This window comes from Panthera tigris, chromosome B2, assembly GCF_018350195.1.
Source record: "Panthera tigris isolate Pti1 chromosome B2, P.tigris_Pti1_mat1.1, whole genome shotgun sequence".
Lineage (NCBI taxonomy): Eukaryota > Metazoa > Chordata > Mammalia > Carnivora > Felidae > Panthera > Panthera tigris.
The window spans coordinates 62,849,653-62,876,099 of NC_056664.1; the positions used below are offsets into that span (position 1 = coordinate 62,849,653).

The 26,447-nt window shown below is 34.5% G+C and overlaps 1 protein-coding gene and 1 pseudogene across 8 annotated transcripts in view; one reads left to right on the forward strand and one right to left on the reverse strand.

The window, feature by feature from the left end:
- COL19A1 (collagen type XIX alpha 1 chain) overlaps nucleotides 1-26,447 on the forward strand; it is a 394,980-nt gene that overhangs the window by 57,059 nt on the left and 311,474 nt on the right. For all 8 annotated transcript variants that reach the window (XM_042986625.1, XM_042986628.1, XM_042986630.1 and 5 more), the window contains 4 exons: nucleotides 3,504-3,584; nucleotides 9,034-9,159; nucleotides 10,255-10,317; nucleotides 18,725-18,778. In XM_042986625.1, the coding sequence (XP_042842559.1) occupies nucleotides 3,504-3,584; nucleotides 9,034-9,159; nucleotides 10,255-10,317; nucleotides 18,725-18,778 (324 nt within the window). The remainder of the gene's footprint in view (nucleotides 1-3,503; nucleotides 3,585-9,033; nucleotides 9,160-10,254; nucleotides 10,318-18,724; nucleotides 18,779-26,447) is intronic.
- LOC102968007 lies at nucleotides 8,018-8,899 on the reverse strand (annotated as a pseudogene).

Genomic DNA, 26,447 nt, shown 5'->3' on the forward strand with positions numbered 1-26,447 from the left:
GCAAAAATAAACTAATGCACTTTTTCAAAATAAAAACTTCTGCACGGCAAAGGTAACTATCAGCAAAACTAGAAGATAACCTAGTGAATGAGAGAAGATTTTTGCAAATGACATATCTGGTGAAGAGTGAGTTTCCAAAATATGTGAAGAATTTATACAGTTCAACACACAAAAAAGCAAATAATCCAATTAAAAAATGGGCAGAAGACATGAACAGACATTTCTCCAAAGAAGACATACAGATGGCCAACAGATACATGAAAAGATGCTCAACATCACTCATTATCAGGGACATGCAAGTCAAAACCACAGAGATGTCACTTCACACTTGTCAGAATGGCTAAAATCAAAAACACAAAAAACAACATGTGTTGGTGAGAATGCCAAGAAAAAGGAACCCTTGTTCACTGTTGGTGGAAATGCAAACTCATGCAACCACTGTGGATAACAGTATGGAGGTTCTTCAAAAAATTAAGAATAGAAATATTATATATATATTTATTATATATAGAAATATATATAGAAATATAATATATGTATATAATATGTATATATATATGTATATTTTATATATATATATATATATATATATATATATATATATATATATATATCAGCCACAAAAAAAAGAATGAAATCTTGGCATTTGGTACACATGGATGGACCTAGAGAGTATAATGCTGAGTGAAATAAGTCAGAGAAAGACAAATACCATATGATTTCACTCATATGTAGAACTTAAGAAGCAAAACAAATAATGAAAAAAAGAGACCAAAAAACAGATTCTTAACTATAAAGAAGAAACTGATGGTTACCAGAGGGGGAAATGAGTGGGGGATGGGTGAGTAGGGAGATAGGGGAAGGGAATTGAGTACATTTATTACAATGAGCACTGAATATTGTACAGAATTATTGAATCACTATACTGTACACCTGAAACTAATATAACACTTTATGTTAAATACACTGGAATTAAAATTTTAAAAATAAATGAAAAAAAGACAAAAATAAAAAATGTTAAAGCCGTATTATGATGTAGCTTTTTAATGAGATAGTGTTTGAGTTACAAACAAATAAAATACATATTTTATTCTATAAAGATTCTTGGTCCTGGGGCACCTGAGTGCCTCAGTAGGTTAAGTGTCCAACTCTTCATTTAGGCTCAGGTCATGATCTCACAGTTCATGAGATGAGCCCTGCATCCACTTCTGTGCTAACATCGCAGAGCCTACTTGGGATTCTCTCTCTGTCCTACTCTCTCTGCCCCTCCCCGACTCACATTCTCTCTCTCTCTCTGTCTCTCTCTCTCTCTGTCTCTCTCTCTCTCTGTCTCTCTCAAAATGAATGAATAAACACTTAAAAAAAGATTCTTGGAAAAATAAATAAATAAATAAATAAACAAACAAACAAACAAATAAATAAAGATTCTTGGTCCTACTAAAAATTTAAATGGGCTAATTTTTAATCATCTCCATACAGGCTCTATGAGTCTTAAGGTCTGCTGTAATGTAAAAATGTTTTATTTATTCAGGATGTCTGTTATTGAAGAAAATCATAATAATTGAGTTTGTTTATTTTATGTATACTGTCCATTTGCTTCTGTGAGAAAGAGGTAGATGACAAAACTGATATAAAGGATTTTTTTTAACAAATTCTGTGTGACAGGGCCAGTATAGACTTAGCCCTGAACACTGTCCTTATAAAGTACTGTTGTCAATGAAGGATTCTAAAGTAACTAATGAATAATAAAGCATCATTAAACTAGGAATGTAGTTTCAATGTCATGTTAATTGATTAGTTTCTAATCTGTCAAAAATTGGTCATCTATCTTCAGTTAAGTAAAATAATTCATATAAAGGGCCTAGTAGAGTGGATGGTATATAATTGAGTTTTAATATTTATTGGCTATTTTGGTAACAATGATGATGATTAATTGGTTTTAGTTAGGAAGAAAGTTAATTGGAGTCCCCATTCTTTATTCTACTTAGTGGGTATGTTACTATGTGGCTTTTCATTAGACTATGTAAGACAGTGTATTTAAACTTTATAAACAAAAGTTAACTTCAATACCTTGCAAAAAGTTACACAAAAGAAATCATTAAGGCTGCTCATGAATTCACAAGATGTCTGGAGTTCTTAACATGTTTCATGAGCTGAATTGATTTTGTTCATCTCAGTGTAGAGTGATAGTTACAGCCTTTTTTCTACCTCTGTGCTTTTTTGGTGTTGGGCAGAGTTTCAAAACAACTGAAGATATCTGCTTTTCATTATGGTAGGATTAATTATTGTAATATAAAAGTTGGATATCTCTATAACAAGTACATCTTGTTATCAAAGTAATGCATAATTTAGCTCTGGAATATTGGGAGACAGAGGAAGAGGTGGAGACAGAGAGAGAAAGAGAAGGGCAGGCAGGAGGAAGAAGACAGGGATGAAAGGAGAGGTTGTTTCTGACCTGTGTCAAATATGTCAAATCATTGTAGGATTTATTTTAAACTACTAAATTTGCAACCACAGATTAATTTAAAATAGCCAATTTACGTGTCTGTCATATTGAAATTCTGTCAATACTCTTTATTATTCTTATGTGGTTCCTTGCTTTTGCATTTAAAGGCATGATTGTACCTTTTTTGAACTGTAAAATCTCGGATTGTGAGTAACTTGTTCCACAAGATGAGAAAACATTTTTGATAATAATTTTAACTTGATAAATGAGCAATGTCTTGCAATATAAGTAATATATGACAGCGAATGTCATATGATCACAACTGAACCAATGGTTTTTGAAATTTGCTTTTATATACAAGTGCTTTGGACTACAAGCATGTTTCCGGAATGAATTATGCTCACAAACCAAAGTTTTACTATTTTATATTTCATGTCCAATGCCAAAAAACGTGAATCTGCTAAGCCAAGAGAAGGAATCTATTGTTTTTGTAAAAAGATTGTGAGTGTGGCTTAGGATTACCCCATAGATATTAGAATGCATTAAAAAGATAAAAACCAAATCTCTCTCTCTCTCTCTTTTTTTTTCTTGTTGGGAAGTAAGCACCTGTTTCAGTGCCTCAAATAAGAGATCTGGAGGTATTGAGAAAGACTTTTCCATCATGTGTTCATTCCTTTGACTACTTTTTCTCCAGAATTTTTTACTTTGGAATATTTCTTATTTTGTGGGCATACTTTATTGTAATGAGTAACAATACCTCTCTTGTAATTAAATACTTCTTTTTTGTATGAAACAACTAGCAAAAATTTGCAATTGCCTTCATTATCTGATTTCTTTCATACAGAGATCTATCTCAATAATTGAATCCATGCCTCTTTCTCTAATGGTCCATAAAATCATGAATCCTAAATTAAATAAAAACATTAAAAATATCTACCAATAACTTATTTGTATTAGCTTCTTTTTATCTTTCCAGTTAAATTACCATAGCTTTTAAGTGCCTAAATGTGATTTTCAAGAAAACTAATGATGTGTCTTATCACTACTTTTTTAATAGATTGAACTTCATCAACTTAAAATCTACTGTAACTCAAACTTCATAGCCCAAGAAACATGCTGCGAAATATCAGATGCTAAGGTAAGTTAGTTTTCGTGGCATGTGAAGAATGCATCTGTAGAGTGTAGATGTAGAGCAGCACTGAGTGTCTTCTGTTGAGGCCAGGTGAGTAATCTGTTCCCAGTAAGACACCCCTTATAGTGCTCTCACATAGTTTCTTTTTACAATGTGAATCCCAGTGTTTTGTCTTGAACTTTGGGAATGGTATGTCCTCACTTTGGACTTGACATAAAGAGAATTTATGACTTTCTCCTTAAAATATGTTCTAATGGTAACATCATCATTTTCCAGTTGCAGGAATTTTAAATCTGTGATCATATGTTACTCTTTCTCACTTTCCTCTTCTAGTTTGTTATCCATCTTGGATAGTTTTCCTTTGTGATAGATTTTTCATCTACCTTTTCCCTGTTATTAACATGGTCTGCCTTTATCTCCTGACTGGATTTTTGCATTATCGTGTCAACTGCCTTTCCAGTCTCTACACCATTTTATTTCAAGATAACCAGAATAAGTCTCTGAATCACTGCTTTGTATATGCATTTATTTTCTCTCAGTAAACATTTGTTATTCACAAACACTGATCTTCTAGACATTGTGCTAAAGAACAAGGCTATAACAGTCATGAATAAGGCACATTCACTGCGTGCTGTTCATCTCTTTCCCCAAGCCTTTGGTCACTCCCTGTTGGCAACAGAATATAAACTCGGTTACTCAGCCTCTCATTCTTAATATTCCCAACCTAACTGTACATCTGTTAATTTCTTGTACCAATATTCCATTCCAAAGAAAAAAATACTGAATTCAGCACTTTCTGTAGTTCTCATTATAGTGATCAGGTGCACTATCTTATGTTATTAGATACAGTTGCATTTGTTTTTATTTAATCAACTCCATTTTAAGCTCATTGAGGGGAGTTACACTTTCATGCTCCACTTTTTTTTAAAAATTTTTTAAAATGTTTATTTTTGACACAGAGAGAGAGAGAGAGAGAGAGAGAGACACGGAGTGCAAATGGGTAAAGGGCAGAGAGAAAGAGGGCAACACAGAATCCGAAACAGGCTCTAGGCTCTGAGCTGTCAGCACAGAGCCTGACATCAGGCTTGAACTCAGGAACCAGGAGATCATGAGCTGAGCCAAAGTCGGACCCTTAACTGACTGAGCCACCAGGTGCCCCTCATGCTGTGCTTTTCTATTCCTAGAGCTTTGTTTCTAGAAGACAGTCAAAACACTTTCTTAAGTTGTTGACTTATCAACTATTAAAGCAGGTAGATGGGACAAAAAGTGTTTAACAGGGATTAATTTTAAAAAGTTTTACAGAGAGAACATATGAAAAGTGAAAGTAAAAGGTGAACTGTTTTTCTTTGTATCTTAGACTTTTCAGAACTTCTATACTTACATCCAAAATTGTATGAAAATTTTATCAATAACTTAGTAATTCAAAAATATTTTTAACTTCTGTCTCTCACTGTGAATAGTAGGATAATAATGTGGCTGATTTAAAGCATTATCTAAGTCTTTCAAAATTACTTGTTTTACTTATGTAACTTGGTTTAAAGCATATCTCCAAACCAGTTTATGGCTCTCATTCCAAGTAAAATGAAAGCCAGCCAAATATCATTCTATAAATATCTAAAAAGATAATTTATAATGCCAATCTACAGACCTGAAATACCGAGACTTCCTGGAGCCACATATGTAAATTTTGAAGGTGTTTAATTCTCTGAAAGCTTATTTTTTAAATTAATTATTCATTTAGGATGTAAGAGCTTTTAAAATAATAATTTTTCCTGATTAAAAAGTAGCATAAAATTTTTTTGATATATCTAAATATTGAATCTTGGGGTACTTGACTGGTTCAGTCAGTTAAGTGTCCAACTCTTGATTTCAGCTCACGTCATGATCTCATGATGGGTTGTAAGATCAAGCCCCATGTTGGGCTCTGCACTGACAGCATGGAGCCTCTTTGGGATTCTCTCTTTGCCCTTGCCCTGCTCTCTTTCTTTCTCTCACTCTTTCTGAAATAAATAAACATAAGAGAAAGAAAGAAAGAAAGAAAGAAAGAAAGAAAGAAAGAAAGAAAAGAAAGAGAAAGAAAGAGAGAGAGAAAGAAAGAAAGAGAAAAAGAAAGTTGTATTCTTGACTAGTTTTTACTCTGTGTCATCACATAATAGATATTTTCAATACAAATTATGAGAAAAGTGTTTAAGGAAGTATAGGTGATAGATTTAGTGGAGTGGTTTGATTATTAAAAACAGTGATGTAACTTAATAAATTATGGTAAAAAAGTTAATCACATCTTAAAAATGTTACTTTGGAGTTAAATTGTGGAAAAGAAGGTAGGAATTCATCTCCAACCGTAAGAAAAAAATAACAAAAACCTGCCTATTTTCCTGATGATAATTATTTGAAGGGACATCATCATTCTGTTAATGAGTAACAGAAAATAGAAACATGCTACATTTTACGAATGGGAAGATAAATAATTATATAAAAGCCATTTAAGTGCATCTGTTATAATTCTGACACCAACTTTTTTTTTTTGAAAAATGTATTGAATTCAGAAAGTTTTAATGTGCTTGCTTAAAAATTTAATTTTATCTTGGAATTTCAAATCAGACATGTTTTTTGTTATTAATAGTTTATAGCATATTTCAAGGGTAAAATTTATTCAAGATAATTTGTAAATATACTTCTTTGCTTCTATTAATTAGATTTTCTGTTTCTGTCAAGTTTCATGACTACAGACATAGGCAGAAGGAGGAAATTAGCAACATTTGTTGAAAATAAATGTGAAATGTGATTAAAATTTGTAGGGCCAATTAAGTAAATATGTGTCAAATCAAAACCAGAAGTTTTACAAAGAGTCCTTACTTGTACATTTTCATGTTCTCTTTAGGCACTCTTTGGAGAGTGTGGACAGTTTTATAGTGAAGCCTGAGACATACTTTTCAAGTCATTTAAATCCCCAATTTAATGTAGTAGATCAGTTATCCAGAGCAAAATTATGAACTCGAATTGGGTTGTGGTCATCTGAGTGGGAACCAGTAGAGCTGGACCTGACTGGAAAATCATATCAAATCATATGAGAGAAATGAACTATTCTGGTGATAATCATGTTTCATTCTAATGTGACTTGAAACTTGTGGACTTGGAAACTGATCAAGGTAACAAAAGAGCCAGTTATTAAATCCGGAGAGGGTAAATGTGATGGAACTAGTGGTGGACATGGGAACCTACTCCCAGTGTTTCTGGGTGCTATTTTTCTTACAGTTTTTGTTGTTTTCACAGGCATTGGAATGCTACCCATTTTTTTCAAAATAATCTTGTGTCTTAAAAATTATGTATGTTTGTCATAGAAAACTTGGAAAATACAGCCAAATTTAAAGAAGGAAGTAGATATCAACCTTGGTCTCACCACAGTAAATAACCACTGACCATCCTTTACTACTTTTTTATCCTAACAATATTTTTCCAAGCATATATAATTTGTAATATGTAATGTGTGAGCCCTTTCCCCTAAATTGGAAATTCAGAGTTATGAAATGGCAAGCATAAAATTACAAATTCACAGTTACAAACCCTGATGAGGAGACTGAAATTATGAAATAATTATTATGAAACTATTAATTATTAATTTAATAATTATTAACAATAATTAATCACTGGTAAGTAATGGGATAGGAGAGGATACATTTATCCTCCCATCTGGATTTATTTTTTGAGAGAAAAAGTCATTTCTCTGTAACTGAGTTTCACTTCATGTTATCCCACATGTTCTGAACCCACTGATAAAGTATAAATTTTGCCACTTGTCTGTTATAGTGTAGACCTTTTAATAACTTTAAAGGACAAAGGAGTAGAATAAGATACACTTTAATTAAATACATACCATCTTGGAGTGTAAAAAGTATTTTTTTATTTGCTCTTTGTCTGTTTTGTTTTTCTTTTCATCATGTGTAATCTGAATCTAGCATTAGTTTTTCACATCTTCCAAAGTGTTTCCAACAGAATTTTTATGTCCCAGTTTATGTTAAATAGAAGTGAAATATTAAGGAGAATAGATTTAAGGGAAACTTGTGCCACTTTTTTTTAAGCATTGTTCTCAACCACACAATTTATTGAAAGGAGCTGCTGCTGTGGGTCTTGATTTAGCAGCAGGCGTTCTTTTGTTTCATTAGAGTTACAGTTTCATTTGTTGTTTTGCTCTGTCCTGGAACCATAAATACAGTTTTCAACATTATTTTCAGTCAAGGGTTGTCATGTAGTTTGTGTTCATAGTGATACATACTTGTCTTTCTGGGGTTTGCCTCCTCGCCATGGGGAGCAGGGAGCTTTGGGCTCTTCCCAGCTTGAATGATGATGTTAAGAGTTTGTATGCCGAGGGGGAGCCTCTGGGTATAAAGAGGTTGTACATGAGATCCCAGGATGTAGGACCAGGTAGTTCTTTCTCAGGTTCACAGAAGCAGTTCTCCACTACTGAACCCCATCCTCTCTGGGGGCTCAATGAGGGCTAACCAATCTGATGCATGTGTGGGCAATAGTCCCATTGACTGGCACTAATAAACAGTCCATGCCAAACCCGTGAGGTTTCTGAGAATACACCAAATCGTACAGAAACTTCTGGCTTGAACTTTCTAGCATCTTGAAAGTGGCTGAAATGGCCATAAGTGCCTGAATAGGCCCCCCAAGCCACCATCACACCACTGTAGTAGGGAAGATGGAGACAGTATTGCCTGCCATATACATAATGAAGAGGTTCACGGGAATCTGCTTGAAGGGACCCAAGGCAATGTTCCAGTAGCGCTTCTCCGCTACAATCCTGTCTGTCTCTTGCATGCTGGTTTCAGGCAGGCACTTGCTTGTCCAAGCAACTGTCAGGGTACAGTGAGTCTCCCTGGCTACTGCCCTGGTCACTTTGTCTCCTGCTGCCTCCTCCAGGCCCGCTCGGCTCAATGGCCCACTTGAAGCACTGACCTCGGTTAGCCACCAGGCCCTCAGGGTCATCATGGCAATGGCTGCCTACCAAAGCTACCAAGCTCCTTATGCCTTTACATTCATCTTATAGGAGTAAATGAGGTTCTAAAAGTTCAAGTCACTTGCTTTTATTTTAAAATTTGTTCCACAAAAACATATACAGATGTAATGTGTATAACTATTCTATGGTAACAATGCAGTTATTGTAAATATTTGATATTTCTGTACTTATCATAAAGTCATTTATAATAGCTTTAGAATTCCTCATCAAAACAAATTTTAGCGCATTTCTAACATGTTGTAGTGTAATGAAACACATTGGAGAGGCCTAGTGAAAGAGCAAAGACATTATCAATTTTCATATACCTGTATCAACTTTTGGCTAATTAGAAGGTGGTTCTTTCAGGCAACTCCAGTCATCCCTAGTTTGGTGGGAGCCAGTATTTGGGATGCTAGAATGTTGGGAATTAACTCTATTCATTTTTCTGGATTTTAGTGTCCAGATTATGATGGCTTTGGAAGCACTGCATCATCATTGTTACCCGCTCATGCCAGTAAACTGTCCGCCTATCTTCCAGCAAAGGAGGAACTTCAAGACCGGTGCCAGTGCATTCCAAACAAGGTTTGCTAGTTTTAATCTATGCCCACTGAGAAGCCACTGCACAAAGTGAGCCATCCCCTTGGATGTGGCCCCAGTGCACAGAATGTATCTTGACCTCTAGTGCTAGTTGAATCAAAAGCATAAGCCATTCAGTCGCTGGGATGGATTATGAGAAGGGAATTGGAGAAAGGATTTCATGCATTGTTTTCTGGCTAGTTCTGAAGCCATAGACTTTCCAGGCTATGAATGAGAATGGATAGAAAGGTAAGGGGAGGACCCACCTGTACAATAGACAAATATTGAGTACTTAACATGTGCCAGGTGTAAGCTTCAGTTTTGGGAATTCACAGTTGAAACAGTGCCTGCTCTTCCACACGTACACAAAAATACCCTATATGGTATTTCTTTGTTGTGTGGAGGCTGTTTGTCCAGTATCTCCAAATATCCAGCCAGCTGTCTCCTTTTGCCATAAATTGCGTAGAGAATTTATAGAGAATATCACTCAAAGAAGTTGCTTCTCTGGTACCACTACAGTCCCCTGGTCAGGAAGAGTGGGCCCGTGGACTGACATAAACTTCTTTTGTGAATAGTAATGGCAGTCAAGACGCTATGCTAAAAGTAGGTTGAGTGATTTCTTGATGGTTTTCCTCTATGCCCTTACCTGGGAAAGGAAAGAGGTTCCTAGAGCAGAATGTCCCCTGGCACTGTCACTTCATACTTCCCCTTAGAGGCTTAACACATCCTGCTACCCCTTTGCTCTTGGTTGGAGGAGGGGGTATACGGGTGAGGTAAAGTTTAGAGGAAATTTACATTTCTTGTAGTGACGAACACTGTATCATAGGCTCCATGAGAAAGGCAGGTGCAGGGCCATAGGGGAGCATCATGTGTTCAAGTTCCTGGAAAGTCTCATGGAGGAGATGATGTCAAATGGTATTTGGAAGACGGAGAGTACTGAGCCTCCTGAACAAGGGAAGGGCATTCCAGCAGAGGGACCGCCATCAGCTCAGAGGAGAGTAAAGCTTTATCCTACTGTTGTCACCTTCATATTTACAAATTATTAGTCTTTGGCTCAATGTGACAGAATGTTTGATAACACAGAAATTCACTTTTGCTCAGGGAGAAGCAGGTTTTCCAGGAACTCCAGGCTCACCTGGTCAGAAAGGGGATAAAGGAGAACCGGTAAGATACCACAAAACACTGTCAGAATGAAAGTGGATTGGTTCAAAAGTGATTTAAAAATGTGTCCACGTCATATCTCTATGTCCCATACAAATGCACGTTTCTGTTAAAGGCTATTAAGGACTATATTTAAATGCTGATCACTGAAATGAGAAAGACTATATCAGCATCCAAGTCTGCTTTTGAGTTCCTATTGGAACTAAAATTTTAAAAGATATAGAGACCCAAATCTTTGTTATCTATAAACTATAAGCAAAATTGTGAAGTAAGAACATTTATATTTTGTTATGCCCTAACTTTCTTTAGCATTCTGTTCACCGAATACTTGATGAACTCTTATTTCACTTGTGTGTTGATGGGTCCCCACTGAAGATTCTTTTTTAGCTTCTTATTCATTTGTTTATTTGTGTATTTTACTTTTATATAAAATTATACCCTCTTCACCCATTTCACAGAGCATGAGCAGAGGAAGGGCCTAGAGAGAGGGAGGGAGGGAGAGACAGAGAGAGAGAGAGAGAGAGAAAGAGAGAGAGAGGCAGAATCTGAAGCAGGCTCCAGGCTCTCAGTTGTCAACACCAGAGCCTGGCGTGGGGCTCAAACCATGGACTGCAAGATCATGACCTGAGTCAAAGTTGGATGTTTAACTGACTGAGCCACCCAGGTGCCCTGAAAAATGCCATTTTGATAGGGATTGCACTGTACTGTAGATGGCTTTGCGTAGTATAGATATTTGGACAATATTGATTCTTCTAATCCATGAGCATAGAATATCTTTCCATTTGTATTTTCTTCAATTTCTTTTATTAATGTCTTATAGTTTTCAATATACATGTCTTTCACTTCCTTGGTTAAATTTATTCCTAGGTATTTTATTCTTTTTGATGCAATTATAATTAAGATTTTTTAAGATTTCTCTTTCTGATAGTTCACTATTAGTGTATATAAACACCACAGATTTTTGTATCTTGATTTTGTACTCTGCAACTTTACTGAATTTGTTAATTAGTTCTAACAGTCTTTTGATGGACTCTTTAGGGTTTTCTATATACGCAATCATGTCATTTGTAAGTTGTGACAGTTTCACTTATTCCTTTCCAATTTGGATGCCTTTTCTTTCTTTTTCTTGCCTAATTGTTTTGGCTAGGACTTCCAATACTATGTTGAATAGTAGTAGTGGAATTAGGCACCCTTGTCTTGTTTCTGATCTTAAAGGAAAAGTCTTCAGCTTTTCACCGTTGAGTATGATGTTAGTTGTGGGCTTGTCATATATGGCCATTATTATGTTGAGGTACTTTCCCTCTATCGTCACTTTCTTAGGAATTTTTATCATATGTGGATGTTGAATTTTGTCAAATATTTTTCTGCGTCTATTGAGATGATCATATGATTTTTATCCTTAAATTTGCTAATACAGTGTATCATTGACTAATTTATGGATGTTGAACCATCCTTGCATGCCTGTAATAAATCCCACTTGATCATGGTATATGATACTTTTAATATATTGTTGAATTCTGTTTGCTTATATTTTGTGAGAATTTTTACACCTATATTCATCAGGGGTATTAGCTTGTAATTTTATTTATTTCTGGCATATTTGTCTAATTTTGATATCATGGTAATGCTGGCCACATAAAACAGATTTGAAAGAGTTCTCTTATTCTGCATTTTGGAAGAGTTTGAGAAGGATTGGTACTAATTCTTCTTTGAATGTTTGGTAGAATTCACCAGTGAAACTGTCTGGTCCTGCAGATTTGTTTACTAGGAGATTTTTGATTAATGATTCAGTCTCCCTATTAGTAATCAGTCTGCTCATTTTTTGTTTATCATGGTTCAGTCTTGGTAAGATATATGTTTCTAGAAATTTATACATTTCTTCTACGTTGTCCAATTTGTTGACATATCATTGTTTGTAGTAGTCTCATGATCCCTTATGTTTCTGTGGTATCAGTTGTAACTTCTTTTTCAATTCTGATTTTATTTGTGTCCTTTGTGTATTTATTGTGTATTTATCTATTTATTTGATGAATATACTTAAGGGTTGTCAATTTTGTTTCTCTTTCAAAGAACGAGCTCTTAGTTTCATTGGTCTCTATTATCTTTTTAGTCTCTATTTCATTTATTTCTGCTGTACTCTTTGTTATTTACTTCCTTCTACTAACTTTAGGCTTTGATTTTTTTTTTTTCCTAGTTCCTTGAGGTGTAAAGTTAAGTTGCTTATTTGAGACTTTTTGTGTTGCTTGTGGTAGGCATTTATCACAATGAACTTCCCTCCTGGAATTGCCTTTGCCGTATCTCAGAAATTTTGGTATGCTATATTTACATTTTCATTTGTCTCAAGATATTTTTTATCTCTCTTTTTATTTTTTCTTTGATCCATTGATTACTCAGTAGCATGTTGTTTAATATCCACATATTTGTGAATTTTTCAGTTTCTTTTTCATTTAATTAATTTCTAGTTGCACATCTCTGTGGTTGCAAGAGATGCTTGAAATGATTTCAGTTTCTGAAATTTAAGATTTGTTTTTGTGGCCTAACATTTGATCTGTCTTGAAAAGCGTTCCATGTGCACTTGAAAAGAATGTGTATTTTGTTGCTTTTGCATGGAATGTTCTGATCCTGGTGTATAATGCTTTCACTTTATTGTTGAGTTCATTTTGTTAATATTTTGTTGAGGATACTTGCATCTATGTTTATCAGGGATATTCATTTATAATTTACTTTTCTCATGACTTGTTTCTCTTGTCTGCTGAGGAGTCCCACTTAAGATTCTTCCTTAGCTTCCTACCCTTTTCTTAAACAGCTCATCTTTGTTGAACTAATTCTAAGCAGTATCCCGTGTTTAGAGATCTGCCTTTCCCTTCTCCCTGCTGTATCAAAACTTAAGTGTTCTCTTTTCCACTTTTTAATATCATGTCTTTTGTTAGATACCTAAATACATTAATTTGTGCTAGGCTTAGGAGTTGATTATGTTTTTGTTATCTTTCCAAGGTGAAACAGATTTATATTCCATTCATGCCTTAACTTGGAAGTCCATGGTTCTAAATTAACAAAATAATCTAAGTGGGCTCCTTATTTTAAAGGGTAGGAGACTGATGTCTGAGCAATGACTGATCCTTCAGACTTGCACAGCAAACTTCAACAAAGACAATCATAGGCATTTGACTCCTAAAGTAAGTTCTGCCCATTGTGGCTTGCATGGCAACTTTAGGAACCTTAGTAGCTGTTCAAATGGGAATTTTGAAGTAGGATGGAGCATATAGTTTCACTTTAAATCAAATTACTTGGGATAACTTTGCTGAATGCCACTGAACAATATCTAGTTCTAAGGACTACATCAATCAAACTGAACATATAAATCATTATAGCAATAGCTAGTATTTATTGAATGCTTACTATGTGCCAGACACTGAGAAGAGTGATTTACATATCTTATCTTTTTGATCCTTAAAACTCTTCATGTTAAGTGTTGGTATTACTATTTTATAAAAGGCAAAACTGAAGTTTAAGGAGGTTAAATTATTGACCAAGGCCACGTGGTCAAGCTGGGGTCTGAACCCCTAGACCTGTCAAATCCAGTGTCCTTCTCTTAATCAGTTTGCATTTTGAAGGTTGCTCTATATTTAAAAGCTCTCCAGTATTATTTGTGTTCTTTGATCATGGTACTTCCACTTGTAATACTCATTTTAATCCTTTTAACTTCGTAAAGAAAGGCAACCCAATATTTTTATCCTCATTTTGCAACTGAGAAAACCATGCATGGGTAGAATGGTGTGCTCAAGGTAACGTAATTAAGAGGACTCATAGAGTAGAGAGATCTGAATTAATCCCAGCTCTTCTTAGGTTAGCAGTGTGAGCTTGGCCAAGCCACCCAGTCTCTTCATGTTTCACTTCCCTCATCTGTAAAGGAGGGTGTATAATCTATCAGTTCTACCTACATTGTAAGGTTGACACAAAGTACTTTGAAAATGCATATATGGCTTACTTGTTGGTTGATTGTGATGTGATGCACATTACCATTTTTTAACTTGACTTTCTTATTCTTTGACTTACCAATTCTATCAATTTAAGATTACTGGCATAGGAAGAAATTTCATATGTCAGTTTTAGAAGGGATAAAATACTTTAAAAATATCCTTGCCCCTGTTAAAAAATATTACATAAATATTAATAAAATCATTAAATCACCTTTAAATGATTTTTTTAAAAGATTAAGTGCTGAGTCTCTCTTGTTAGAGCATATATCTTTTAAAGACTCATTCTTTCTCCTTACTCTTTAATCATAAATAGATGTCTCCTTTAATATGTAAATATTCATTTTTCTTTTATTCGTTAATTTATCAGCAACTATTTATTGAGTTCCTATTATTATAACAAAAAGTATACTAAGTTCTGGAGCTATAGCAGTAGTGAGAAAGCATAGGCTTAATCTCACTGAGTTTATAATCTAGTGTTGATTTGTTTAAGGAGTCTTTCCTCCCTCTGTAGGAAAGAAAACCAGTAGAAAAGAACTAGGAAGGAATTAGTAAAAATGATAAATAGCAAATTTATTTTATTCCAAGTATATAAAATATACAAGAAATGTATCTTAGGGTTACAATGTGTTATGTAACTTCCCACTTAAGATATGTTTTTAAAATACTAACATTGGTTTTAGTGTCCAGACTACATGGAACTCATAATTGCAGGTGATTTTAGTAGCAAGGTAAAAACAGCTGGGATAAAATAAATTGATGATTTACAAAACAAGACAAATAATTGATTGGTATGCTTCCTTTATTTTTTCAGTACAAGCACCAGCATTTGATTAAACCAGCATAGTACTTGCTATGTAATTATGACTTCAGATGACTGTGGCCATGAATGTGTTCTACTTTCCTGGCACTCGTAATAAACATAGATGTATTATTTCATTTTAAGGAGTTGATGATGAGTCTGTTCCTGTTCTTATTGTACTGTGTGATCCTGCAACTTTAATGTGAAATAAATAAAGATGACTTTCCTCTGTGTTTAAGTCTGGTATGTAATTTTCATTATTAGACTAGGTGCACAAAATAATGTCTGCAGAGCTTGAAGATTGAAAGTCATTTGCTCTAAGGCATATTGAATAGTTAATTTTGTAAAATGATCAGAAGTGCAGTGTTACTAAGGGAACTAGGTGTTCTCAAGGTTTTCCTTTTGGTTTTAAGACTGACAAAGGATATTTAGGACAGTATATTAGAAGGCTTACCTCTTTGGAACCTGAACCACTTGAGAGTGAATCCTGTCCCCCTCTTACTTACTTTAAAAATGATACTTAATGATACCTAGTCAATGCTTTATTGTGAAGAAGGAGTACAATAAAATGTGTATAAAATATTGAGTGCTAGAAACTGTCACATAATAGGTACTGAAAAAATATATGTTTCTTCTGCTTTTCTATCCACAGTATAATCTTCACATGTTGAAGGAGAGATGGAGATAATCCTTTAGAGTTCAGTTTCTTATGTGACTTGACCAAAAACAAAATAATCTTCATTTGTAAAATAATCCCTTAGAATTTGCAATTGATTAAATATTTTAGTAAATAAAAATCTCAGATGGTTATTGTGTGGTACTTGTAGTAAATATTAATAATTTATTGATAGTTCATTTCTTAAAAAGATCACTTGATATAAGTATTTCATTCAAATCTGTGTCTTCTGTTCCCAATATTATTTCACAATGAATAATCCTGTAAGGAAATCCTTTCCTACCTGGGTCAAAATCCACCCGTGGCTTCCTTTCTCCCTCAAGGTGAACACTGAAGCTCTTGCCTTGGCTACAAGGCTTTGCATAATGTGTAGAGCTCTCCCTATCCCTACCTCTCCACTCCCTATATTGTCTCCTACCGTTTCCCCTGTTCACTCCTGCTCCAGGGTCTTTACATCAGGTTACATATACCTGGGGTTTCTTTAGATATCCATCTGGCTCTCTCCTTCAAACCATTTAGGTTCTTGCTCAGAAATCACTTTAAAATAAAAAGCCTCTTCTGATATCTTTATATAAAAAGCATCCCTTCATTCCACCTCTATCTTCTTTCTTAGCATTTTTAGTGTCACTTGACTTGTTAAAATTATGTCTCTATTTATTTCCTCCACTAGAATAGAAGTTTTGTGAGCAACATGCATAGAACAGCACCTAATAGGAGTTGAATGAATAAATGAGCATCACACCTGAAAGTCTAAATCATCAAGTCAGCTGTTCCTAGAACCTATAAATTCAGGTGCCCCAATTGCTTAGGGTACTTTGCCAAGCACAAAGAGTCAGTTTACAGAGAAAGAACTAGATATACTAAATCATAAAGGACAGTTACATTTTTCACTATTGTTTGTTCTACTACACTTTTTCTTTTAAAACACAAGTTAGTGACCTGATTAGTTTTAGCTTCATATTGCCAATTAGTAATGAAGAATCAGAAATATTTGGAAAAAAATGTTTGGGCTTAATTTAATGTTTATCTTTACTTGCCTATATTCTCATCCATGCTTCATTAATATGATTTACTGCCTTGTTTTTTCTTTTTATAAAAATGATGACCCTCTCTCATGGAGTAAGATGGTTTGAAATTCAACTGCTGCTTGAATTTGAACACTTAGATGTGATCAGTATTCTGTATCAGGGCACCTAATCAAATTGTGTCATCTGTTCAAGAGTAAACTCTGGGTTTCATTATTTGAAATAACAATTACTACTTTTCTTTCATTCAAACTCGATTATTATAATGTTCTGAATTTTTTAATTCCCTTTTTCTTAGCAAATGTAGTTAGCAACCTAATTATGTAGCAACCACATTACTTTCTCAGTTCTTTAAAACTCTGGCTAATACCCTCACCCACTTCAAAGTGGAAATGCCTTCAGAGTTTTATAAAATAGCAGCTCAATTTCAATGTCCCTGAACCTAAGGGAGAGTATGATCTAAGTTCTATTTGAGGAATAATTTTCCAGTTTATTTTTGAATTATTATCTTCCACATATTGAGTTAATTTCCCAAAGAGTATAGGCTTTATTAAATGATTACCTTGCTGACATACTTCTAGAGGAAATCAAAACAGTTTAAAATGGTACAAGTTAACTTACTTGACTCTATAGTCAGAAACTTTGGTACTGATTCCTTTCTAGTCGGGAAAAAAATATGTATTTTTTTCAATCTGACTTTATTCATATGCTCATACTATAGCCACACCACACCAATAAAAAATAATTGTCTCAAAATATGTTCACAATTTTTTTGAAAGAAAAAAATTGCTTAGTAGCAACCTCTCAGAGGTGGGATTTAATATTGACCTTTGACTTTCTATGTCAATATAATAAATAAATAATATTTCTTTAACCTTTCTAATCTAATATTGAATATATTTGATTTATTTTATTTTGTATCAATTTTTGTATATATTTTCATATCAGTTTTATCCAACCTGATATAATTTCATCTAATGTCTAGAAACTTGAAGTTAAAATTTGCCTGTGTGCCTAAAATCTGAAATTAACATACTATATCAGTATAACATGGTGTTATTTGTTCATAAAATTCTGATATATTTCTTAATTTCTACCACACATTGGTGATAGAGAAACTCATCCAAAAATTTTATATTATTTTTCACCATTTCAAGCGTATTTATTAGACTGAATTTGTGGTAGAGCCATTAAGGCAGATATAGGTAACATATCAGCTTCATTGAGATTATTTTTCCCAGTTTAGATGGAAGAGCAGGGAAGCTAACAATTGGATTGACCCAGCTGTGAGATTTTTCCCAGAGGGTATAATGGAAGATCAGGCACATTAATGAAACATATATGGGTACCTTCGAGTCTAATCTTTCATGACTAGGGTGGCTGGGTAGCTCAGTCAGTTAAGCAGCCAACTCTTGATTTTGGCTCAGGTCATGATCTCATGGTTCATGAGTTTGAGCCCATGTTGGGCTCTGCGCTGACAGCACAAGAGCCTGCTTGGGATTCTCTGTCTCCCTCTCTCTCTGCCCCTCCCATGCCCACGCTCTCTCTCCCTAAAAATAGATAAATAAAACATTTAAAATTTCGTGACTTATTTGAATTGAAAGCATGAAGAATTAGTTAAGATGAAAGCAATAGAATCATTCCTAATCTTTATAAGTATAAAAGAAATGACAAAGTTGAATTATATGTATTTGTGTAGAGAATGTCTAGTTTTAGTTTTTACTAGCCCTTTGATATTTATTACTTTCTAACATTTTGATAATTTATTGTCAAAAGTATAGTTTAATGACTTGTAGACAATATGAGGAATGAACTCAGGGAACAAACTTTGGTGCAAGGAAAAGCAACTTATCTGTGCAATGGTAGATTCTCTTTACCTTAACAATTAATATACCTTTAAAAAAACCGAATGAGCATTTCTTTATTTTAGGGTTCAGGTGGTATTAAAGGTGAATTTGGTGCTCCTGGAATTCCTGGGGAAAAGGTATGTGGATTTGCCATTTGTTTAAGTTTTGTGCCTGTTTTATTTTTTTTAATTGTTATTATATTTTTTAATTTAAATCCAAGTTAATTAACATATAGTGTAATAATGATTTCAAGAGTAGAATTTAGTGATTCATCACTTATATATAACACCTAGTGCTCCTCCCAACGAGTGCCCTCCTTAATGCCCATCACCCATTTAGCCCATCCCCCCCCTACACCCACCAGCAACCCTCAGTTAGTTCTCTATATTTAAGTCTCTTATGCTTTGTCTCCCTCTCTGTTTTTATCTTATTTTTGCTTCCCTTCCCTTGTGTTCATCTATTTTGTTTCTTAAATTCCACATATGAGTGAATCATATAGTATTTCTCTTTCTCTGACTGACTTATTTCAGTTAGCATAACACACTCTAGTTCCATCCATGTTGTTGCAAATGGCAAGATTTAATTCTTTTTGATCACTGAGTAATATTCTATTGTATCTATGTACCCCATCTTTATCTATTCACCAGTCAGTGGACATTTGGGCTCTTTCCATACTTTGGCTATTGTGGATAGTGTGGCTGTTTTAAAAGGTTGTACCAGATAGGAAGAGAAAATATACAGAATAAGTCTGATTGTTAAGAGGTCAGCAAACTATGGCCCTGTAGCAGGCTGTCAAAAACTCCCAGTGTATGGTTTTGTGATTAATGTTGTGGTGGAACACAACTACACTCATTTGTTTTCATATTGTCTTAGGCTGTTTTTATGCCACGTGGCAGTGGTAGGTAAGTGTGGCAGAGATCAGATGGCCTACAAAGTCTAAAATATTTACTGTCTGGTCCTTTGGAGAAAAAACTTGCTGACCCCTGCTCTGGAACATTTCCCATTATTACAAGAGCCCCAAAGCTTCTTAGTTTCATTATTTTATGTTATGCTATAGTATCTTTTCATACATATTTCACTGTAGACATAAATTAAACATTTAAAAATATAGTACCACACGAGATGTTATAAATAAAAATACAAGAGATATGTCGATCAATCAATAAAATGCTATAAATATAGTATTTATCTCCTAAAATGGTTGATTTTTCACATTGTCTTTTTTAGTACTGTAAAGATAATTCTGCATGATGAATTTACTCACAAGAGGTTAGTGTGGCCATTCAGCATCTTATTTAAGTTCAATTTTGTTTTATACATTTTTTATTTGAGTATAATTGGCATGCAGTGTTACATTAGTTTCAGGTGTACAACATAGTGATTGAACAATTCTATAGGTTATGCTGTGCTCACTGCCAGTGTAGCCACCGTCTGTCACCGTACGTTATTGCAGTACCACTGACTATTCCCCCATGCTGTGCCTTTTATTCCTGTGACTTATTCATTCTGTATATTTGTTCAGTTTTTATAGAAACTTTGAAATTGTTATGTTTGTAAATTAAACTGCAATTAGTTTGTCTTATTTTTCATGATTTCTGAGTGTGTATGTAGGCATATACACACATAACTTAAACTGCTTAATTATTAAAGTGTCACATGTTGATGCTAAGAAAATGTTCTTCTTCAGTACAGTAAGTTTAGGAAAGGTTTATGTAGCTGTTTTAGCTGCACTAATTATCAAGTGAGTCCATTGTGCCTCATTATCCAGAAGGCCTTGACCCTGTGGTTATTAACGTACAGTTGTCACAGGAGTACCTGAAGCTGAAGTGGTGGGAAGGTCCAGAAATTGTCAGATAGTTTTTGAGTCCTTCTTAAATGTGTCTGAGAGCTGACTGCTTCATTGCTGCTGCTTTTTCATTTTAGAAATTATTCAGCCCCATATGCAATTTTCCTTACTCTTCCTGTAGTAGTATAAATAATTATTAGACTCAGTAAAATCTTTGTGGAATGATACCTTGCCACGACCTAATATTTATTTGGGATGCTATCCTCTTTTTTTTTTATTAAAAAATTTTGTCTTAATGCTTATTTATTTTTTGAGAGAGAGATAGAGTGACAGGGTGCAAGCAGGGGAGGGGCAGAGAGAATGGGAGACGCAGAATCCGAAGCAGGCTCCAGGCTCCAAGCTGTCAGCACAGAGCCCGACACGGGGCTTGAACTCATGGCCTGAAAGATCATGACCTAAGATGAAGTTGAACGCTTAACTGACTGAGCCACCCAGGCACCCCCACTGCTATTCTCTTTTTAACTAAGCTTACTGATGACATTAATTGCAGACTCTTCAGAAGTAAACATTTATTCAAAAGTCTAATTCCTTCAAAATGCTTTTTCCTCTACAGAATACGACTCAGTCATCTATCTCCTAAGGAGATTGCCCCTAGTCAAAATTTGCTTTATACAGTTATTCCACCATAATAATAATCAGATTTTTTGGATTTCAGATCACTGAGATTTTTTGAATTACTTTGAATATAGGAACTTTGTTTAAGCCAAGTGCAGAATCACTGGAGTACTTGGACTATAAAATAGATTATAGATCATTGGACATCTTTACAATGGGAAGTAAAGTTGATATAATTTTATACAGTAAATTATGGGGAAGCAGGATAACATTCTCCTGGAATACTTTAGAATAGAATACTTTAGAATAGAATTATTCTAAATAGATTTCTATTTATTCTATTAGAATAGAATTTACTCGGGGCGCCTGGGTGGCTTAGACGGTTGAGCGTCCGACTTCAGCTCAGGTCATGATCTCATGGTCTGTGAGTTCAAGCCCCGCGTCGGGCTCTGTGCTGACAGCTTAGAGCCTGGAGCCTGTTTCAGATTCTGTGTCTCCCTCTCTCTGACCCTCCCCTGTTCATGCTCTGTCTCTCTCTGTCTCAAAGATAAATAAACGTTAAAAAAAAAATTTAAAAAGAAAGAATAGAATTTACTAAGATTTGTTTAAAATACCATTAATTTCATTACTCCAAAGTGACATCTCTTGGATCCTGTTGGTGAAAACCAGGTGTAAATTGCTACTGATTGTGGAGGAGGCTCTCAGCTCCTAAAAGGTGCTGTCAACAGACTGAATTCAGTACAAGAACTAGATAAAGTAATGAACAGGCTCAAATCAGTCAAAATAATATCAACCAAGGGCCATGACAGTAAGAAAGTAACAGGCTGGAATGTTAAATATGCAAGCTAAGCAATTCTCTGCAATACATAATTTCTTAGAAAAGAGAGGACATTTTTGGCAGAGTGAAGGAACTGGAGCAAGATGTAGTGTTGCAGAGACAAACACTACTCAGAACTAAAGATTTTGTTTATTTTCCTAGAAGCTCAAATTTATAGAAAGAATTTAATGTGATGATCTGTACTACAATTAAAGTAAAACTTCAATGAATATAAAGACATATACCAGCTACTAATTAACTGGTTGAGCCTAGTAATTCTGGGAAATGGAAGCCTCAGCCCTTGGAGTCCATTTGGTTGAAATGGTGATGCAGTCAGTCTCACAAAATCAGTGAGCTTCAGTGTCTATGTGAAGACACTGTCTCCAGGGAACTTAAAAGCTAATGTGAAAAATGGATAAAGAAGTGTCATATGTATATACATATATGTGTGTGTATGTATATATATACATATATATGTATATGTGTATATATATATATGTAAATATAGCATTAGTCAGCCATAATAAAGAATGGAATCTTGCCATTTGCAACAACATGGATAGATCTAGAGAATATAAAGCTAAGCAAAAGAAGTCAGAGAAAGATGAATACCATATGATTTCACTCATATGCACAATTTAAGAAGCAAAATAAATGAACAAAGAAAAAAAGAGACAACACAAAAAATGGACTCTTAACTATAGAGAAGAAACAGATGGTTACAAGAGGGGAGGTGGTGGTGGGATTAGAGAAATAGATGAAGGGAGAGTACACATCATGATGAGCAGTGAGTAATATATAGAATTGTTGAATCACTATATTTTATACCTGAAACTAATATAACACTGTATGTTAACCATATTGGAATTAAAATGAAAAACTTAATAAAAAAAGTAATGTGATTAAAGGGAAGCTGTATCAACGGTGTTCTAAAACCAGTGCAGATTGTCCTAGCAAATACGCTTTGTTTCTACAAGCAGTTTTCTTTGGGTCTAGTTTATTTGAGTTGCTCTTAGAGCCTCACAGACAGAATTCATGCAGCTTCCAATGGCGTTAAACATGGTATCAGACTACACTTAGCTATTGGATCCTGGTTTCATGCATCTTCAGAGACTCTCCTCAGTGACTAATACCAGTATCCATAGAATCACGACTCTTTGACCATAGCCTGTCCTCAAGATCAGAGTCACTGGTGGTACCGGGTCTGCTTCTATCTTGTCACTTAATTCACCTGTTAAAGGGATGCAGCATTCTTAAGTGAAGAAATGTCACCTGAAGAGTGTTTTTCTCGCTTCCATAATCCACAGGTTACCATTTATTTAAGATAACTCTAATGAGGGGCGCCTGGGTGGCTCAGTCAGTTAAGCATCCGACCTTGGCTCTGGTCATGATCTCATGGTTCGTAAGTTTGAGCCCCGCGTCAGGCTCTGTGCTGACAGCTCAGAGCCTGGAGCCTGCTTCAGATTCTGTGGCTCCCTCTCTCTCTGCCCTTGCCCTGCTTGTGCTCTGTCTCTCCTTCTCTCAAAAAATAAATAAATATTAATTTTTTTTAAAAAATTAAAAATAAAATAACTAATGAATATGTACAGAATAAACATGACAACAAAGCTACTATGTTATCTAATGGCATGCCTAATAAGTTTTAAATATTGACTCCAGTAAGGATATGTCAATTTTTCTTAATTTTTAAAATTTAAAAGTTTTAAAGTTATAGTTGTGAAGATGAGCACTTATATTTGAGGTAAAAATACTTCCATTGTTGTAAGATGAAAATAACTTGATTGATTTTTCTGAGTAAACTTCCAAAGAAAATTATTAGTTCTTAAAGTATGATGTATTCTCAGAACTGTATCTCCCACATCTGGCTTAATGTGACTCATACTTATCTCCCAGACTATTCATATAGCATCCCCAGGCTTAACTTTGATTCTTCTTCTCAGCATTTGTACTTCTTTCAGGCTCTTTTTCTTAGAAGTAGAAATGCTTAAGGGTTCTGTTAAAAGATAAAATAAAAAAAAAAAAAAAGATGAGTTTTCTCACTTGGAACAAGAACATATGCAAAGTGCCATAGAACATATATCTCTGGTATGATATTCTCAAAGTAAAACTTTCTTAATGTTTTAAGGTTTACTATTTAAACTAGAAAGCTGATTTATGTTAATGCAGTGAAGCATATTCTGAGCAGTGTAGAATAGAATTTGTATTTTAGCTACACTTTATACTTACATCCAGTGTGATACCATAATAAATTAAGTGATTTGCATATAAATCCTATTATTCTAAAACAGACCTACACCTTGAAGTTTGGCTAGGTGATAGCAGTAAATTTTTTAAGTCAAAGCTTTGAACAAACTATTAGTTTCTTCTGAGGCCCAGGAGAAAAATAGTACACTAAACAACACTATATTATGAAATCAATTTATGGGATATGTCAAGTCATGGAGAATGAAGAACTTTAGCATTTAATTAGGTTATTTTATGATTCCAATACTCATCACCTTATGTAGACTTGCACTAGGCATTCTAAACTTATATGTACAACCGTATAGCCGACACACTGCAAACAAATAACTGTCCCCTATACATTTATGCCAGCACAGCAAGTATCATTAGTTATTTGTCACTGGTGACTTCTGGGAAGCATGGTTGGACAGAAGCCACTGTCAGTCAAAATGAGTAAATTGGATGGTCTAATTTCCACTGACAAGTAAAACACTTAATGCATAAGATCACATATGCATGCACCCATACATATATGCATGCACCCACATATGAACACACGTGCTCACAACTCATCATGGTATGTGGTGGAAAATGAGATGAAGATATGGATACTGGGAGCAAATCCTGCCCACAGTATTACCTTCAAACATACCAGTCAAAGCATTCTTGTATTAGCTATTTGAATATTTCAAACAAAAAATTACCTTATTCTCTATTTCACATATATATGTTAAATATGTTTTCTGAGAAGTGGGGATACTTTTTAAAAATAGGAATAATTATTTTCTAGCCATCTTAATCCTAATAATGTGATAGTAAAAGTTGAATAAATACAGAACCTAACTGCTAAAACCAATTTTCTGTTTGCTTACTTACTTATAATTTGTTCCTAAAATGTTTATTTTACTAAGAAAACTTCCATGAAAATGACTTTTTTTCCCACAGAGTAGGTATGCAATAAACGATAGCCATCACTGTTGTGCCATTCAGATACTAACTATCCAGAGTTAGATGGCCTATGTTTGAATTGCAGCTCCAATCCTCACTTTTTAATTTTAGGGAATGTCTCTTGGTTTCTTCTAAGTTTTCTCTTTTTTAAAATAGGCATTATATTGTATCTACTTATAGTTTTGTCTTAAGGATTAAATGAGATTATTCATAAAAGTGGCAGCTCAGTGCCTGATCTATAAATATAGAAGTCTCCGCTTATCAGTGGTCAACTGCAATCTGGAACAGATGGTCCTGGTTAGAAGGTCAGTAGTAGCCTAACAGTACGTCATTCACCTCACTTCATCTCATCACATAGGCATTTTATGGTCTCACATCATGACAACAAGAAGGGTGAGTACAGTACAATAGGATATTTTGAGAGAGAGAGAGAGATCATATCCACATAACTTTTATTAAGAATATTGTTATAATTGTTCTATTTTATTATCAGTTATTTTGTTAATCTCTTACTGTGCCTAATTTATAAATTAAACTTTATCATAGATGTGTATGTGTAGGGAAAGACAATATATATAGGGTTTGATACTATCTGTGGTTTTAGGTCTTGGAAGGTATTCCTTGCAGATAATGGGGGCAGGGGGAAAGTATATCTATTTGGTAAATAGATATAATTTTAAAAGAAAATAGTTTGATGATTCTATTATTCTAAGTTTAGGCTTACTTTGAAACTAAAGTAGAACTCATTTGAGGGAATTTATATTATTTATTCAAAATACATTTAGTGAAAAATGTTGAAAGTCACACATATTTTAGATAATTTTGACCTCTAAAAGCAAATTAAATTTTCATGTTAGCAAACCAATTAATTTTCTATTTAACTGAAATATGGGGGCGCCTGGGTGGCTCAGTCGGTTAAGCGTCCGACTTCGGCTCAGGTCACGATCTCGCGGTCCGTGAGTTCGAGCCCCGCGTCAGGCTCTGGGCTGATGGCTCAGAGCCTGGAGCCTGTTTCCGATTCTGTGTCTCCCTCTCTCTCTGCCCCTCCCCCGTTCATGCTCTGTCTCTCTCTGTCTCAAAAATAAATAAACGTTAAAAAAATTTTTTTTAACTGAAATACGTATGAGCATATCCTTTTACAATAATAACAATAATAGCCATGTACTCAATTATTATGTGCTAAACACTGTCAAGGGACTTCTTTGCATTGTTTTATTCATTTCTCACAGAATCTCTGAGGTAAGATTCATTATCATCCATATTTCACAGATTAAGAAACTAAGAAAGTATAAAAACTTCCCCAAAGTTTCATAGCTAACAGATAGTGGGCCAGAATTTAAATCTTACCCATATGCGTTCATAGCTCTTACACCTTCACCGTATCATCTCATCTTGATAGCTCCTCAAGTATATACAT